General features: G+C 38.3%; 1 protein-coding gene across 4 annotated transcripts in view; it reads left to right on the top strand.

Annotated features, from left to right (window-relative positions):
- cep170ba (centrosomal protein 170Ba) overlaps nucleotides 1-19564 on the top strand; it is a 62842-nt gene that overhangs the window by 14692 nt on the left and 28586 nt on the right. For all 4 annotated transcript variants that reach the window (XM_072269495.1, XM_072269500.1, XM_072269508.1 and 1 more), the window contains exons 8-10: nucleotides 8968-9081; nucleotides 17347-17829; nucleotides 18158-18954. In XM_072269495.1, the coding sequence (XP_072125596.1) occupies nucleotides 8968-9081; nucleotides 17347-17829; nucleotides 18158-18954 (1394 nt within the window). The remainder of the gene's footprint in view (nucleotides 1-8967; nucleotides 9082-17346; nucleotides 17830-18157; nucleotides 18955-19564) is intronic.

Below are 19564 nucleotides of genomic sequence, written 5' to 3'. Positions count from 1 at the left end.
AGTTGCATTATATCAACGCTGAGTACTGTATCAAGAGAATTAACTCAGAATGTATATTCATATCCATGAAAAAGAAAAAATAAAATGTGAATTTGCTCTACAGTTACTTGGAGGTAAGCAAGTAGATAATAATAAGTCAATTTAGCATGATGGCCTTTAATGCAAAGACATTGCTGTACAAATATAAGTCATACTTGTGGCAATGCTATACAGCTTTGGGACAACTAATGGAAAAGCATAAACACGAGGAATTCTGCAGATGCTGGAAATTCAAGCAGCACCCATCGAAGTTGCTGGTGAACGCAGCAGGCCAGGCAGCATCTATAGGAAGAGGTACAGTCGACGTTTCGGGCCAAGACCCTTCGTCAGGACTAACTGAAAGAAGAGCTAGTAAGAGATCTGAAAGTGGGAGGGGGAGGGGGAGATCCAAAATGATAGGAGAAGACAGGAGGGGGAGGGATGGAGCCAAGAGCTGGACAGTTGATTGGCAAAAGTGATATGAGAGGATCATGGGACAGGAGGCCCAGGGAGAAAGAAAAGGGGGAGGGGGGGGAACCCAGAGGATGGGCAAGGGATATAGTGAGAGGGACAGAGGGAGAAAAAGGAGAGAGAGAGAAAGCATGTGTGTATATAAATAAATAATGGATGGGGTACGAGGGGGAGGTGGGGCATTAGTGGAAGTTAGAGAAATCAATGTTCATGCCATCAGGTTGGAGGCTACCCAGACAGAATATAAGGTGTTGTTCCTCCAACCTGAGTGTGGCTTCATCTTCGTCAACTGTACCTCTTCCTAGAGATGCTGCCTGGCCTGCTGCGTTCACCAGTAGCTTTGATGTGTGTTATTGGAAAAGCATGGGCACTTTGGTCTCTGTACCCAAGAAAGGTATACACTGGTGAACTACTTATTGCAGATTCATTAAAGCACTCATGGTATTGCAGTCTAAATAGTCATAGGTATACGCTACCAAGAAGGTATATGCTACCAAGAAGTCTGTTCAGACTACTCTTTGTGGTGTCAGGAACTGGCATGGAGCCCTGCTGTCACTCCCACCAAGTTGTGGGTCAATGAGATCATGTTTCATAGATACAGGAATGTAACAACAGAGGGCAAGGGTTTGCAGCAGGTACCCAGGATAACAACACTATCGGCAATGCATTTCCCTATAAATAATGACCATTCTTAGTACCTGCACCATTTGCACTTCTGTCTTTAAGGACACCCCCTGGGTGGTAAGCAAGGTACCAGTGTATTTGCCTTGGAGGTGTTGTATTGCAGATTGACTAGATGGGTTTCTGGGTTGGGGGAGGTTGAGTTTGAAAAGTGGAAATTTAGAAGAAGGAGAATTGATCTCATGTAAGATTTTGAGAGAGATCGAGAGGTTAGATGTTGAGTTTCCTCTGGCTGGGCAATTTAGAACTAGGAAATGCAGAGTAAGAGACGAGTAAATTAAGAATGAGTTAATTCAATCAAAGAATTATGATTCTTTTGGATTTGTCTACTTAAATAATTTGTGAATGCTGAATTCTTGAGACTGTCTAGCAGATTTTTGGACACTGATCCAATGGATATGGGGATTGGCTGGGAAAATGTATGAGATAGAGTATCAGTTATGATTCTGTTGATTGATGGTATAGGCCTAGCTTCTATTTGTGCTCTTGTAAGTTGAATTTTCACAGATTAAGTGCTGCATCTTTAAGTGCCTCTGAAATACCTAATGTAGTCAATTTATATCAAAGACTATTTTATTTTAGCTACAGAGTTCCTAGCTGAAACAAATATGCTAACAATTCAGTTTTAATAATACTTCCTGACATTGTGATAGTAGTAATATTACCATATTAATCTCTGTGGCTGTTTCATTGGCTATAAAGGAATTCTACTGTAGCTGAACCAATTCCAGAGTATAAACTAAAGCAACAAAATGTAGATTAAGAGGTATGTTGCAATTTATTGTCACTCTGACGAACCTATGGCACAAATGCCCGAGATGGCACACGCAAAAATTTTGTTGCCCTGTGATATGCAGTGCCGCCTCTCATTTCTTTAAACTTAACTTTTTTTGTGAATAGGTTTTTTAATCTGTTGATTTCAATCTGTCCCTGTTATACTTTTATTAATAGTAAAACCTGTTGCTGCAATCATGCAGAACTTTATTAAGATTATTATTGGAGTAAGTGTCGCATACAGTTTTGGTCTCCTTTTCTAAGAAAGGCTATGTTTGCCATAGAGAGTCTGGGGCAAAGGTTCACCAGACTGGGATGGTAGAACTGTCCTAAAGGAAGTGATTGGATCAACTGAACCATATTTAATAGAATCTAGGAGAATGAGAAGGGATCTGTGCTAGCCAAGGACTCATCTCCACCCATCTGCCTTTTCCTCATGGCCCTTAATTCCTCTACTATGCACCCCATAACTCTTAATTCCCATACTATGCAAGGGTCTCAACCTGAAATGTCAGCCGTCCATTTTCCTCTACAGATGCTGCCTGACTGGCTGAATTCTTCCAGCAGCTTATTTTTTGCTCACTAAGCTTAATTGATGGGGAAAGTTATCCAGCCAGCTCTACTCTGGGCAGTTTAATATTATCATAAATTGCATTGTATTTTAAAAGAAAAGGTTATTTGATTATTATGGTGTTGTTCTGGGATGTTGTGCAAATGGGAAATTGTATTTCCTGCATGCATTACAGCAGTGACTGTACTTCACAAGTACTTTGTTGGTTACAAAACATAGAAGGAATCTTAAGATTTAGTAGAGTAGATATTCATGATATTTCCAAAATTTATTCCGTTGGAAGTCCATGAAATGAAATTGGAGACAATACAGTGTGCGATTTCACAGTGCATTTAGTGCCACTAAACCAGGTAGATTTTCTCGTAAAGTTAAATTACCAACTAAATGCCAAGTTCAGTTGTATTGTACTATATGTTTTTCATTTAATATTTCAAGCAATCAATGAAGCTGCCTGTTGCATAAATTATATTACTGTAAATTAAATATAGAACTGATTTAAATATTTCAGCTAGTTATTATAGAGAATACAGATGTAACTCTGAATTATATTCAGACCATTTTAATGGAAAGAAATTAATTTTCCTGTATGATACAGGTTGACCACTGCAAATCCGGAATGATTGGGACCTGTGCAGTGCTGGATTAATGATTTTGACAAATCACAGGTGGTTAGGTTAGTAGGCGATTTTGTCCGCATTGTAGAACTGCTCAGGACTTAAATTTTCATCAGAAACTTAACTTAGCAAACTCATCAATAACAACCAAACAACAGGAATTCTGCAGATGCTGGAAATTCAAGCAACACACATCAAAGTTGCTGGTGAACGCAGCAGGCCAGGCAGCATCTCTAGGAAGCGGTACAGTCGACGTTTCAGGCAGAGACCCTTCGTCAGGACTAACTGAAGGAAGAGTGAGTAAGAGCAAGAGTGAGTAACTCATCAATAAACTCAGCAGCTGTTTCCTTCTCTGCTGACTGTTTTTCATCATACATTGCACAAAATGTTATGCCATGCCGTTGTTTGAAATGCTGAAGCCACCTTCACAATAATCACATTCATAATAGGTACAGCAGGCGGTGAAAAAGGCGAATGGTATGCTGGCATTTATAGTGAGAGGATTTGAGTACAGGAGCAGGGAGATACTACTGCAGTTGTACAAGGCCTTGGTGAGACCACACCTGGAGTATTGTGTGCAGTTTTGGTCCCCTAATCTGAGGAAAGACATCCTTGCCATAGAGGGAGTACAAAGAAGGTTCACCAGATTGATTCCTGGGATGGCAGGACTTTCATATGAAGAAAGACTGGATGAACTGGGCTTGTACTCGTTGGAATTTAGAAGATTGAGGGGGGATCTGATTGAAACGTATAAAATCCTAAAGGGATTGGACAGGCTAGATGCAGGAAGATTGTTCCCGATGTTGGGGAAGTCCAGAACAAGGGGTCACAGTTTGAGGATAAAGGGGAAGCCTTTTAGGACCGAGATTAGGAAAAACTTCTTCACACAGAGAGTGGTGAATCTGTGGAATTCTCTGCCACAGGAAGTAGTTGAGGCCAGTACATTGGCTATATTTAAGAGGGAGTTAGATATGGCCCTTGTGGCTACGGGGATCAGGGGGTATGGAGGGAAGGCTGGGGCGGGGTTCTGAGTTGGATGATCAGCCATGATCATAATAAATGGCGGTGCAGGCTCGAAGGGCCGAATGGCCTACTCCTGCACCTATGTTTCTATAATCCAGTCCTCATTCTTTATGAAATTATTTCACTTGTTTCTTCACCATCTCTCCTGACCATTCTACATCTTTGCTGGCATGGAGTTTAAATCACTTTATGAGAACTTTATCTAGTTGTGAACTCCTTCCATCTTTCATTGTTTTCCTTATGCATATCTGGTATTTTTGATTCACTATCAGCAAAGAACTGGAGCAACTTTTCTTTTTGTTTCTTTATATCAGAAACTGTGGAAGAGCCAATGTTATGCAAGTTGCATATGTGTTTCACATTCACACCACTGACGAGTTTTTTCTAGAACTTCCACCTTGTACAGTTAATGTATTGTGTTTGCGCTTTACGTGAAAAGCACTTCCTTTATTCAATGAAGACATGACTGGGGCAAGATAAGCACAGGTTACAAAAATAAATGCAGAATAACACAAAGGAATGTCTTGCTTCTTTTAAAGATCTTGCAAACAGCTAATTCTGCTAATAGCACCACCAAAACAATGCAGATGAATTGGCGCGGCGACACAGGAAATTTGAAATTAGGCTGGCAAAAATTATGCCTGAATCAGTGGTGCAACCAGATCACTGATTCCCGGATTCAAGGTGGTCAACCTGTATAAGCTTTTTCTGTTGAATACTTTATGTAGTTTCAGTAAATATCTTAAAATTCTTCTGCCATTGCTTGATGGGAAACTCGGGACATTATACTGATAGAGGACCTGTTTTGTGGGTATACTATAGGTCTCATTTTCTATTATGTTTTGGTGAACAAGTTGCTAATGCCTTTGAGCTTGGCCTATGTGCAGACAGTGCTTTTGCACGTGCATGCCTAAGCATAATACTGATGTGGGAGTGACTTGGATTCTGAGTGGAAGCAATGTAGGTTGAATAGTTTCCAGTTTGTGCATTAGATTAGCTACATTCCTTTGGGAAGCCTCTCACCTGAGGTGACGTGCTGCATTATGTGAGAGTGAGAAAATTGTGATATATTTTCTACTAAAGCTTCAACAGGTGTCTTCTGCAACTTAAAACTGATTGAAGAAATTCACTAAACTGGTCTGCCTTGTTTAATTTGTGAATGAGTTTAAAACTACACAGTTAAAACTGACTTCAGTAATTATTTGTTAGTATATTTTGGTCACTGTGCTTCATATGTAAGGCTCAGACAGTAGGAGTATTAGTTTTTTAAGGAGGCATTAAGAACATGCTTTGATCTCTTTTTCCTGAGTACTTCCTTGCTATGACAGAGATGGGAATAAGTTGGCCTATTTCTGGAGACGTGAATGACAGGCCTACCCTTTGTAGATGGCTGAATGCAGTTAGGCTTTCAATTCTGTGATTTTGGCCTGGAGTATGTTCTGAGGTTGGTCTGTTTATTGTGCTGATGGGGTTGAATGATTTTTGCATAGAAAACATGAGATTGGCATTTTAAATCATGGATCAATCTTGGGTCACAAGAAAAGGACATCTATGCCTGTGTTAACTTTAAAAAATATTTATATATAACAATAGAAATTTGCAGAGGTAGCCGTTTGGCCCATATTATCTCCAGAGGTCAAAGAAGTCCCATTCAGTTTGTTTTTATGTTCTGTTTATGCTCTGTAACTGTGTAAACTGCTTCATAGTTTACTTATGAAGATATTTTTCAGTTCCTCTCTGCTCCTTGTGGTGTTTGATTTAAATCTGTTGACTTCCAAGGAAAACAGGTCGTACCTATACACTGCACATAGGTCTCTTGTATGATTCAACTAAATTAACATTCAGTTACTTTTGTCCAAGGGAAATCTTTACAGTCAATCCATTATTTCCTCATAATTAAAATTCTCCGGTGCTGATAGCATCCTCATGAAGCTGCTATGTGTGTTCTCTCCACTGTGAACATGGGTGTTTTATACAATTTTAGAATGACTGCCTTATAGCCTAGCAACACACACATAAAATGCTGGTGAACGCAGCAGGCCAGGCGGCATCTATAGGAAGAGGTACAGTCGACGTTTCGGGCCGAGACCCTTCGTCAGGATTAACTGAAAGAAGAGATAGTAAGAGATTTGGAAGTGGGAGGGGGAGATCTGAAATGTATAGCCTATGTCTGTTAGCCTATGCCAGTACTAAATATAGTTCCACATATCAACCAATTTTACCAATCTGTCTGTTGCTTCTAAAGTCTGTCTAAAGTTTTCAACAATCCTGCTAACTATTAAGCATATTGTCAATTTTGTTTCAATTTAGGTTTCAGATTAACATATAACAAGAAAAGCTTTGGTCCTAATTTGACTTGTAGTGGATCCTGCTGCACACATCTGTCCAGTTCGATGGTTTCCAACCTGGGGTCTACGGACCCCCTACTTAATGGCATTGGTCCATGGCATAAACATGAAGAAATTCGGAATCCTTGGTCTAGTTGGAGAATGAATTCTTAATTACTGCTCTTCGTTTCTTATCTCTTGGCCAATGGCATTTTTAGTTATTCATGGACAAGTTGTGACCATGATTCAGAAGGACAGTGTTTACTTTCCATCCTAAATTAATTTGAGAAAGTAGCAAATTCTGTCTTTAACTATTCTAATTTGTGCAGTGAAGTTATGCTTAAGAGTTCTTTTAGGGAGTTTGAGGACACATTTCTAAGTCAGTGTTGTGTCTGACCTATAGTGGAATATGAGGTAGTGGAGTTTGCATATATTTTCTCCATTTTAGTTAGCAGAGATTATGGATTTGGATGAGAATTTGACAAAAAAATGATGAGTTGAAAGTAAATTTAATTTCAAAGTACATGTATGTCACCATATGCTACCCTGAGATTCATTTTCTTGTGGGAATTCAGCCATCATTAACTCGATACACTGAGTTACCTCAGTGTATCTAGTAGGTGACTGGCTGAAATACAAATTCAAAATCTTCATTTTGAGCATAGAATACATTTCATGTTATATTTTTGCTGCATAAATCTTTGATTTCTGACTTTCTCACATTTATTCTTTGGTCAGGAGTATTTTTGTTTTTTGAATGATTACTTGGCAAATATATTGCATTTGGGATAACTTAAAAACATCTTGTACAAAAATATTATTTGTATTAAAATATTCTAGGAGCATTTTTTGTAAAATATACCTTAATTTGCATTACTTTTTTAAAACAAATTAGACATGCAGGAGTGTTGACTTGCATTTGAAAGGTAATCGTTCTAAAGCATGGGGTTGAATTTTTAAACTAACACTTAACAGTTGGTGTTTAATGGAAGATGTTTTGTGTAAATTGCATCAGCGTGGTGCATGACACAACATGTTTTGCATCATTGCTGGTTTTGTCCAACTCAATATTACGAGATCACTTCGGACAGCGGGAAGGAAAAAGGTTTGAGAATATTTCACTCTCTGAGAGATAGAAGAAAATTAAAAGTTTAGTTGTGTATGGACTCATTTCCATTTACAAATAGACGTAGGAACAAAACAATGGGAATATCTGTAAGAAACTAGCTAATTTGTATATAGTATCGATATATGAGTCATTAAACTTAATGATATGTGATACCTCTACATCATTGAATCAACTCTTACATGTTAATAAGATATAATACTTATAAAGGCAAATCATGCAAGATTTTTTGTACTCTTAAGGTAATGTAAAAATGGTAAAAAGAAGTGAAGAAACAAGCAGCAGACAAAAACTTTATTGCAAAAAGAAAATAACTTTGTAGAAACTATTATCTCATTCTTGGCATCAAAGGAATGAAAAGTTGGCCACACCTGAATCATGTGCTTAAAGGGATTTTGAATTACATATTTTGGAATGGCCTGATTAAGTAACTAACATAGCAATGAATTAGGAAGAAAGTGAAAAGTAATGATGGTGTAGAAAATGAATATGCTTTCAACTCCATGTATGGCTGGATTATCAATGAGAGTTAGAAAATAGAACTTTGATATGGTTGCTGAGAAGAAAGCAATTTTACACATGAAATAATTGATAATTGAACAAGAATTTGTAACTAAGAGGAATAGACATAAACTCGAATCAAGCTAACAGAAGCAGTGAGGTTAAAGCATAGCACAAATCTGTAAAGGTAAGTAGGCTATTAACCCTTCAGTTGTACTATTTAATTTGTCAGAGCTGTGTACATCAAAACTCCATTTATCTATTTTTTGTCTGTCTCCCTTAATGTTTTGATAAATTTTGAACAAAACTTGACTATTATTGAGGATATGAAGGGAAGGAAAAGTTATCGAACTTGATAACACTAGTTTCAGTTTTTTGGGGAGTGAGCACCAAAATTCTTCTAAATTTTGCATTAAATAATTTTCGTTATTTCAGTACTAATTCCCTTGAGACAATTTTATGAATTTGTCCTTTGTTGAAATGCAAAAAAATTGCAGTGGTGGAAATCTGACCTGTGGAACTCTAAAAATGTTTCCATTATTTCATCTGTGGCAAGAGGTATGGAATTAATGTTTCGAGTCAATAAACTTCATCAGAACAGAAAAAGTGAGAATATTTTAAGATGCAGAGAGGACAAAATGAATGTTTTTATTCGGATGGAAATTAAGATAGAGCAGGTGACTTCTCTCTTGGTTTCCACTCAGTCACAGATATTCCCTTTGTTTCTCATCCCCCAACTAAATTGAAACACACTTGTTTATCACTTTTTCAATTCCAGTGGTTGCTGACCAAAAATATAACTCGATTGCCTTCTCTGATGATTGGTACATTTTGCTTATATTTTATTCATTCTTTCCTTAGATGGTGGCACAATTAGACCCACTCCTCTGTATGGCCAACCATCGTGGTGGGGAGATGATGATGTGGATAACAAAGGAGAAAGAGGTGAACTGAAGAAAACTGATTCCATGAAAGGTATTTGTCAGTTTATAAAATTAACCAACTGATTTGCCATATTTATTTGTCAATGTAATCTTAGTTGGATTTTAGAAGCAGCACAGTTTACCATGTGAATAGGAATAAGTCTGCAAACCCTTATGATGTTATAGCCAGATTCACTCAGCAGTCTGATTGGAATTGAATTGACTTTATTTCTTACATCCTTCACATACATGAGGAGTAAAATTCTTTACGTTATGTCTCTGTCTGAATGTGCAAAATAGTAATTTAGAATAAATAGTATGTACAGTAAGATGTACAACAGAACAGTCAAGATAACTTAGAAATACAATTGTGTCAGCATATGACACGACCTGATGGCCTGGTGGAAGAAGCTGTCTCGGAGCCTGTTGGTTCTGGCTTTAATATTGTGGTACTGTTTCCCGGATGGTGGCATCTGGAACAGTTTGTGGTTAGGGTGACTCAGGTCCCCAATGATCCTTTGGGCCCTTTTTTACGCACCTGTCACTGTAAATGTCCTGAATAGTGGGAAGTTCACATCCGCAGATACACTGGGCTGTCCGCACCACTCTCTGCAGAGTCCTGCGATGAGGGAAGTGCAGCTCCCATACCAGGCAGTGATGCAGCCAGTCAGAATGCTCTCAATTGTGCCCCTGTAGAAAGTCCTTAGGATTCGGGGACTCATGCCAAACTTCTTCAACTGTCTGAGGTGAAAGAGGCGCTGTTTCAGATGCAATCAGTTAGAGATATTCATCTCAGGAGTTTCTTCTAGAGAAATCAAAAGTGCTATAAAAATATGCTTATTTTCATATATTTCTTCATTGATTTTTTAACCTAGTGAAATAAATTGCAAGGCAGGTAAATGGCATTTAACTTCATGCATAATCAACAAAATAAATTCCTTTCCCCAAGAAATGCTGGTGAACGCAGCAGGTCAGGCAGCATCTATAGGAAGAGGTACAGTCGACGTTTCGGGCCGAGACCCTTCGTCAGGACTAACTGAAAGAAGAGATAGTAAGAGATTTGAAAGTGGGAGGGGGAGGGAGAGGGGGAGATCCAAAGTGATGGGAGAAGACAGGAGGGGAAGGGAGGGAGCTAAGAGCTGGAAAGTCGATTGGCAAAAGGTATACAAGGCTGGAGAAGGGAGAAGATCATGGGACGGGAAGCCTAGGGAGAAAGAAAGGGGGTTTATTTTTATTTTTTTTATTATTATTATTATTTTTCTCTCTGTCAGATTATGTATTGCAGAGAACTGCTGCTGCCAAGTTAATAAATTTCACATCACATGCCAGTGATAATAAACCTGATTCTGATTCTGATTTTAGTACTTGCCAGCAGCAACTAGTCCAAAACTCCGAAGGCAAAAGTAGTACCAGTATTGGATTTGTAGATTATTACAGTTTAGAGATACTCTGATACTATCTACAGACTGCAATTTTAAACTCATCAGTTTTGCATCCCAAGTCTGGTAGAGATTATGTCCTACATGTGCCATCCAGAAGGAACAAATAAGATGTCCAGTTTTATTTTTCCTTTATTATTATTTAATCTCTAAAGGGTGCCTCTTTCTTTTCTCTGCCTGTTTAGAAAATATAACGAATATTGTTAATACTAAATAAAATAAATCTACTTAAAGTTATAATTTAACCTAAGTGTTGTAGAGCCAACAGTTTGAGAAATTCTCTCTCCGAAGAATATCCTTGTTATGTCCTTTTGAGTTGTAACAGGTAAACAAGTATACAGTAAATAGATTTATGGTCATCTTTAGTTGTACAAATACTGTAAATGCTAAACATATACCCCATGCTTCAATGTGTTAGTTATATTGAAGCACTCTTGTCTGGTTCTGAGTACAAAGGATTTTACTTCAGGTTTTGTTTACAAATTTGCATAAATTATTTTAATTTCAAAATTGAAGATTTAGTCTTGGGGTTTGGAGAATGTAACTAATTTGGCCAGATTCCATTTTAAGAGGGCAACAGCCATATGCAGAAGAGAAGGTGCTTCTGTTGAGTTTCATGCCTATCCTGTGCTGAATTATCTTAAAAAAAAATAGCACTGCAATTAGCATCACACCAAAGCATCAGGTTATAATTAGCATTGCACTTAAATGTCAACCTAATTTTGAATTCACTTTCCTAGATTGTGATTTAATCCATGGCCTCTGACTCAGAGAGGAGCACCATTACTAAACCGAGGTAGTACTATGAATCCTTCCTGATTTCCTGGCTACTTTCTGAAGACTATCCAGGAAACTTAATGCAATTACTTAACATAATTCAATGAATCTAACTGCAGCCAGTTAGAACGCTTTTGATGGGCACCTAACAATCTTTGTTGCAACTTGTACAAAGCATCTATTACTTGTCTACCCGACCTTCTTGTCTGCTTTTGTATGGCTCAAAGGTAGAATAAAGGGAAATCTTGCCAAGATCTTTAGTTATTTGTGCTAATGATATGTATCATAATTACATTGACCAATATACAATTCTTTTTGAATATATCACATCTTATTTAGACCATCCCTGACAATTCTGAAATAAACCCGAAAATGTTAGAAATACCTCACTAGAGATTGAGAGAGAAACAGAATTAACATTTCGGGTGATGATCTTCATTGGAGATGAGTAAACTAAGTGAGAGGGAAAATCAAAAGCGGAATGGAATGAAGAACTAAAAAATGCCTTTGATAGAATGAGGACAGCAGAGAAACCTGTTTTTCTTTCATTATAATAACATAGTTCCTTGTATTTCAAACTTGGATTTTTACTTCTGTGAGCACATAATTATTTTTGGAACATGTAGTAAGGAAATTTCTTGAATGAAATTCACTATATCCAAAACAATTGTTTTAATTAGGCTTATTCTACAAATATTTTATACTTTTGATGGTATTTCTGGTTAGATATTTTAAAATACTTGCCAGAAATGTTAATGTTAATCACAATGTATTCTAGTAAAGAGACACACAAGTCTTCTGCCATACCATTTCATCTAGACTTTTCAGCATATCCTTTTGTACTTACTAAATCTATTCTTAAATGCATCCAAACCATGGATATCCGATGACCAAATGTGGGCAACCACAAATGTCCAAATGATGGTTAATAGCTTACATAAAAATGTTGGTTATTTCCTTGGACATATTCTGCAGTCATCAGCATGATGTGTAAATATTGTATGTAACTGATGGTCAGTGACTTTTGTAGATGAATTAGTAGTAGCAAAATGCTCAATTAATTAAGTGCTAAATTCTGTTCAACTTATCAGTGATTTTCCCAGTCATCAGTTGTAGATTTTTTTCCCTTGGAAAATTAAAATGAAAACAACAGTTATTTAATGCAATAGTGTGATCTCACATCACACTGAGGTCATGAAATGATGTGGCTGTTGGTTTTGTTACTGAAGCTGTTGAAGCAAGAACACTGTCAAGAATAGAATAAACTCCACACAAAGGCTGATTCCTGACTTTATCAGGATATAACCTGGTAACTGAATCTGGTAGTTACAAATTAACTGGCCTTTGTCCTCCAGACATATTTAATGTTAGTTTCTTCTTTTACTTTCAAGAATCATTAGATTCTGGAATAGTTCCAGAGGACTGGAAAATTGCAAATCTCACTCCACTCTTTAAGAAGGGAGGGAGACAAAATGCAGAAAATTATAGGCCAGTTAGTTGGGAAGATGTGAGAGTTCATTATAAAGGATGAGGTTTTGGGGTACTTGAAAGTGCACGATAGCATTGGCCAAAGTCAGCATGGTTTCCTTAACAGGAAATCTTGCCTCACAAATATATTGGAATTCTTTAAGGAAATAACAGGCAGGAGACACTAACGAGTGTCAGTGGATGTTGTTAACTTGAATTTTCAGAAGGCCTTTGACAAAGTGCCACACATGAGGCTGCTTAACAGATACAAGCCCATGATATTACAGGAAAGATAGTAGCATAATAGAAATTTTGTTGACTGGCAGGAGACAAAGAGTGGAAATAAAGAGGGCCTTTTGGATTGGCTGCTGGTGACTAGTGGTGTTCCACAGGGGTTGGAACTGGGTCAGCTTTTTTCATGTTATATTCAATGACTTGGATGACAGAATTGAAGGCTTTGTGGTCAAGTTTGCGGACAGTATAAAGATAGGTGGAGGAACAGGTAGTTTTGAGGAAGCAGGGAGCCTGAAAATGACTCAGACCAATTGGGAGAATATAGTGTAAGGAAGTGTATGGTCATGAACTTTGGTTGAAGGAATAAAGGTGTAGACTATTTTTTTTAAATGGGGAGAAAATTTTGAAAAATCATATGTGTAAAGGGACTTGCAAGTCTCTTGCAGGATTCCCTAAAGGTTGCAGGTTGAGTCGGTGGTAAGGAAGGCAAATGCAATGTTAGCATTCATGTTGAAAAGACTAGAATGTAAAAGCAAGGATGTAATGCTGAAGCTTTAGAAGGCATTGTCAGATCGTACTTGGCGTATCATGTGCAGTTTTGTGCCCTTATTCTTAGAAAAGATGTGCTGGCATTGGAGAGACCAGAGGTGGTTCACGAGAATAATATCAGTCAAGAAAGGTTTAACAAATGAGGAGAGTTTGATGACTCTGGGCCTGTACTTGCTGGAGTTTAGAAGAATAATAGGTGATCTCATAGAAACCTATCAAACATTGAAAAACCTAGTGGATGCAGAGAGGATGTTTCTTATAGTTGCAGGGGAAGACTAGGACCAGAGAGCACAGCCTCAGAGTAGAGGAACGTCCATTTATAACAAAGATGAGGAGAATTTTCTTTAGCTAGAGAGTGATGAATCTGTGGAATTTATCACCATAGGTGGCTGTGGAGGCCAAGTTATTGAGTATATGTAAAGCAGAGGTTGATTGGTTCTTGATTATTCAGGATGTGGATGATTACATTAGAAGGCAGGACAATGGGATTGAAAGGGATAATAACTCAGCCATGATAGAATGATGGAGCAGACTCAATGGGCCAAATGGCCTATTTGTTGCTATGTCTTATGGTCTTAAGGTCTGTTTTCTAGAATTCTGTTGCATTGTCATATTTCTCATTAATATGATTAGACAATATCTTAGTGAAATAATATGCAGCCTGTGATGTTGAATTTGCATCATAGTTAATGTAACACTAAAAGATAAAGTATTTTTGAATAACATTCGATGTGTGGTGGGAATCTCATTAAGCACTGTCTTGACTTCTCAGTTGTGTCTCAAAAAAGTACAAGAAGAAGCTCATGAATTATTTTTGTTTCTAAGATACAAACTAGTTATTTACCAACTTCTACAGCTGTATCTTTTCCTCTTACTGCAGACACTCCATATTCTTCTCCTGAAACAGTGCATTTCATCAGCTTCCTTTCCCATGCACATTCTACCCACGTCCTATCTCTCTTTCTCTTGAACCCATTTTGATTAATTACCATCTCTTCTGCTATCTTTCCTCCTCTTTTATTAGCTGGCCTTGTAAGTACTGTTCCATTTCAAAATACCTGGTATTGAATTCTGAATGAAATCCCAATTTTTAGACTCTCTTAAAAGTGTTGCTGGCTTTCAGATTAGTGCCTATATGTCCCACAAAATTGGAATCCCTCTTGCACTCAAATGCCAGTTCATGATTATACGTGGATGTCAATAGTTTATTATCCTTCTTTATCCATCTTTATTTTTTCTTCTTAGGTGACATTATAGTGTAGTGGTTAGCATAACACTCGAAAGAGACAGTGATCACAGATCAATTCCCATTGTTGACTGCAAGGCATTTGTAAGTTCTCCCTATGACTCCAAGGGTTTCTTCCAGATGCTTCAGTTTCCTCCAGCATTCCAAAGCATACAGGTTAGGGTTAGTAAATTGCAGGCATGCTGTGTTAGTGCCAGAAGCATAGTCACAATTGTGGGCTGCCCTCAACGCACCATTGAACTATGTTGGTTGCTGACACAAAGAACACATTTCTCAATATGTAAGAACATGTGACTAATAAAGCTAATCTTTTAAAGAGAAAATAGTCTCCATTGTCCAAATTGGTGGAAAATCTTTAATTGATTTTATTCTTACTTATTCAATGATGATACAGGATAATTTCCACAAACCATGTCAGAATGTGTTGGTAGGATTGTTATTGCCAACTTCTGCTCCTATATCTTACATTGCAACTGAGGATCCAGTTTCCCTCTATTCCCTCCTTAAACCTCTCTGTCCTCCTTTTATACCTCTAATCAGTCCTTCAAACCTACCTCATCAACCCCAAAATAATTTTTTTGTGGTGTGGTGTCAGCTTTTGTTTGCACTTGTGAAATATTTTTGCCTGAAAAATCTTTGAAGAAATAACAAGCAGGATAGACAAAGTAGAATGGATGGATGTTGTGTACTTGGATTTTCAGAAGGCCCTTGACAAGGTGCCACACATGAGGCTGCTTAACAGGTTAAGTGCCAATAGTATTCCAGAAAAGATACTAGCATGAATTGAGCATTGGCTGATCGGCAGGAGGCAAAGAGTGAAAATGACAGGAGCCTTGGTGACAATTCATGCTCCACAGAGGTCTGTGTTGGGACTGCTTTTTATGTTATATGTCAATGATTTGGATGATGGAATTGATGGCTTGTGGCTGAGTTTGTGGATGATATATGAAGAAAGGTGGAGGGGAGGTTGTGTTGAGGAAGTAGGCTATAGAAGGACTTAGATAAGGAGAATGGACAAAGAAGCAGCAAATGGAATACATTTTCAGGAACTGTATGGTCATGCACTTTGGTAGAAGAAATAAAAGGGTAGACTATTTTCTAAATGGAGCGAAAATACAAAATTCTGAGGTGCTGTAGGACTTGGTGTCCTTGTGCAGGATTCCTTAAAGGTTAATTTGCAGGTTGAGACGGTGGTGAGGAAGGCAAATGCAATGTTAGAACTCATTTCAAGGGGACTAGAATATAAAAGTAAGGATGTAATGTTGAAGCTTTGTAGGGCACAGTTGTGGCCACACTTGGAGTATTGTGAGCAGTTTTGGGCCTATTATCTATGAAAGGATGTACTGACATTGGAGAAGGTTCAGAGGAAGTTCATTAAAAATGATTCCGAGATTGAAAGGCTTGTCATATCAAGAGTGTTTTATAGCTCTGGACCTCTACTCACTGGAATTCAGAAGAATGAGGGCTGACCTTATTGAAACCTATTGAATGTTGAAAGGTCTCGATAGAGTGGATGTGGAGAGGATGTTTCCTTTGGTAGGGGAGGCTTAAGACCAGAGGGCATAACCTCAGAATAGGGCAACCATAAGACATAGGAGCAGAAGTAGGCCATCTGGGCCATTGAATCTGCTCCGCCATTCAATCATGGCTAATCGTTTTTTTCTATCTCCTCCTAAACCCAGTTCCTGGCCTTCTCCCCATATTCTTTGATGCCATGTCCAATCAAGAACCTGTCAATCTCTGCCTTCAATACAACCAATGACCTGGCCTCCACAGCTGCATGTGGCAACCAATTCCACAAATTCACCACCCTTTGGCTAAAGAAATTTTTCCGCATCTCTGTTTTGAAAGGGCACCCCTCTATCCCTCTTATCCTAGTCTCTCCCACCATGGGAAATATCCTTTCCACATCTACTCTGTCTAGGCCTTTCGACATTTGAAAGATTTCAATGAGATCCCCCACCCCCCCTGCATCCTTCTGAATTCCAGTGAGTACAGACCCAGAACCATCAAATGTTCCTCGTATGATAACCCTTTCGTTCCTGGAATCATCCTTGTGAACCTTCTCTGGACCGTCTCCAATGCCAGCACATCTTTTCTAAGATGAGGGGCCCAAAAATGTTCACAATACTCAAGGTGAGGCCTCACTAATGCTTCATAAAGCTTCAGCATCACATCCTTGCTCTTGTATTCTAGTCCTCTTGAAATGAATGCTAATGGACGTCCTTTTAGAACAGAGATGAGGAATTTCTTGAGCCAGAGAAGCCAGAGAAGGACATGAAGGGATACGGGAGAAGGCAGGAGATTGGGGCTGAGAAGGAAATGTATCAGCCATGATGAAATGGTGGAGCAGACTCGATGGGCCAAGTTACCTAATTCTGCTCCTATATCTTATGGTCTTGACTTATTGTGTTTAAAGGTGCTTCATAAAATACTTCTGGTGACAGAATAGTGACAGAGCAATATTAGACAGCTGTGCCAATGGCAATGGAGCTATAAGATCCAGGAAAAAGGTACAGTACAGCAGTCCTTGAGAGATGGGAAGCACTGATTCTAAAAGCTGACACATCCAAAAAAATTAATTTATGTGCATTCTTCTCCATAGATAATTCCAAAGAAATCCCACGAAGTGAACAGGAAATTAATGGAAATCTTCCAGATTATAAAGATTTTGGAGATAAATCTGTCTATTCATTTCGAAGGGAGCCCAGCTACTTTGAAATTCCAACAAAAGAATTTCAACAGCCATCCAAGTCTCCGGACAGTGAAGTTCATGAAATTCCAACAAAGGACACTGATACAATTCCGTCTCCGCGAGTTCATAGTCATGCTTCCTTTACTATTGAGTTTGATGATTGCACACCAGGCAAAATAAAAATAAAGGATCATGTAACCAAATTTCCTTTGAGACAAAAAAGGGCTCAACAGGTAGAAAAAGTCCCTGTACAAGGTGATGCACTGTCAGCAGAGAATAAAGTGGTTGACTGGCTGGTTCAGAATGACCCAAGCTTGTTGCTGAAAAGGCAGACACCAAGGGATATTTACAGCATCAAGAGTGATCAACAGGTTCATATAAAGACACTAAAAGGTATTGTTTTTCTTCTGATTATTGAAGCCTCGTAGGAGCTTAAAATCGATGATAATGTTTAACTATGAAATAATATTCTTTTTCAGAAGGCTCTTCTGATTACCATAAATATACAGCACCATCCAGACCAACTTTGAGTATAGTTTTTCGTAACAGATACAGAAAATATTGGATCAAAGGTCTTCAATTTCCAATGTTATTTTTTCTCTTGTTCTACGGATGTTGTCCCACCTGCTGAAATTTCCAGCAGATTAGAAAGAAGATGCTAATGTATTAAATTAGTTTGTAATTTTATCTGGAATATTAATCTTTCTTCCTCGCTTAATAGGTTGTAGACATGAAGATGGTACTCAAAGTGATTCGGAAAATCAAATTGCTTCTAAACAACAGGAAAAGGGAGACTCTTCCCTGGATTCACCTCCAAGGCAAATACAGATTTACAGTGATGGTAAAATGTATGAACTCCAACATGACCAACAAGATATGCCCATGGGTCAACAAGCTTTTGTTATTGAATTCTTCGATGATGATAATCCTCGTAAACGTAGAGCACACTCTTTTACTCAAAACGCAAATGCCATGCACAATGATTCTTATATTGCTCTTAGAGCTAAACTAGAAAAGCGTAAAGGCACCTCAACCAGTGAGAAAGTTTCAGTACAGCAAGCACACTCTTTAGTGCAAATGAGCAAGCCTACTACTAGTTCATCACTTCCCCAAAGGTCTAATTCACTAAAGAGGGAAAAGACTGAAGAGCGATTTAGCACCTCTGCTTCTAGCTGCAAAGGTTCACTTCGGAGTTTTGGGAGTGTGGGACGAAAGAGTAAACTCAGCCAAGAGTTTGCTGCTGAGCTGTTGAAAGAAACTGCAAAAAGTGTTAAAGTGGATAAACCTCCAGATCCTTTTCCTGTGGCAGTTGCACGTATGCCAGTGTCACCTCCTCCACCAGAGACATTGGTATCACCATTAACACCTCCAACAAAGGCATCCTCGAAGCCAGCTGATTCACCAAAGCCAAACTCCAGACAGGGTGATCAAGATAGTTTAAGTGACACTGGCACATATACTATTGAAACAGATACACAAGACAAAGAGGTTGAAGAGGCTCGGAAGATGATTGATCAGGTAAGAAGCAAATATGCAAGTTAAGTATTATATTCAAAGAAAATACAATCTTCTGACATTTTCTATTAATATTTAATTCCATAATTCTTACACCAGTGATGATCTAATTATTTTCGACTAATGATAATCTACTTTCAAGGCTCACCAAGTAACCTTGTTGGTAGCTATTTGCTATGGTTTAACTGTCTTACCTGTGAATAACTTGAATTCATTTTGTTGCTCCACCTTTGCAGGTGGGCAGTGTTGGGAATGTCACACTTAGTGTATATCTCCATATTAGGTGGGTTACATGCTGGAATTGCAGCCCTCCTTGAAGTCATTTCTTCTCTGGTGTTAGGTAGATATAGCAGAATTTTGACCTATTAGTCAATGAATAAGTCAACCCAATGTGATATGCTGCTTGGATGACAGGATAAGCTTCCCATGCTCACACTTTGTTTCAACAAGCAATCTACTGGAGGAACTCAGCAGGTGAAGCAGCATCTTGATGTTTTGGGTTGAAGCTCTGCATCAGAACTAACATTGGAAAGGTGAGTTGACTAATATCAAGAAAAGAACCCAGCACTGATAGCCCTTTGCATTCTTTCCTATCTCTTCCAGCAAAAGGCTC

This window comes from Mobula birostris, chromosome 1, assembly GCF_030028105.1.
Source record: "Mobula birostris isolate sMobBir1 chromosome 1, sMobBir1.hap1, whole genome shotgun sequence".
Classification (NCBI taxonomy): Eukaryota; Metazoa; Chordata; class Chondrichthyes; order Myliobatiformes; family Myliobatidae; genus Mobula; species Mobula birostris.
Note: the sequence above shows the minus strand (reverse complement) of the source record. Positions and strands in the feature narration are given on the sequence as shown.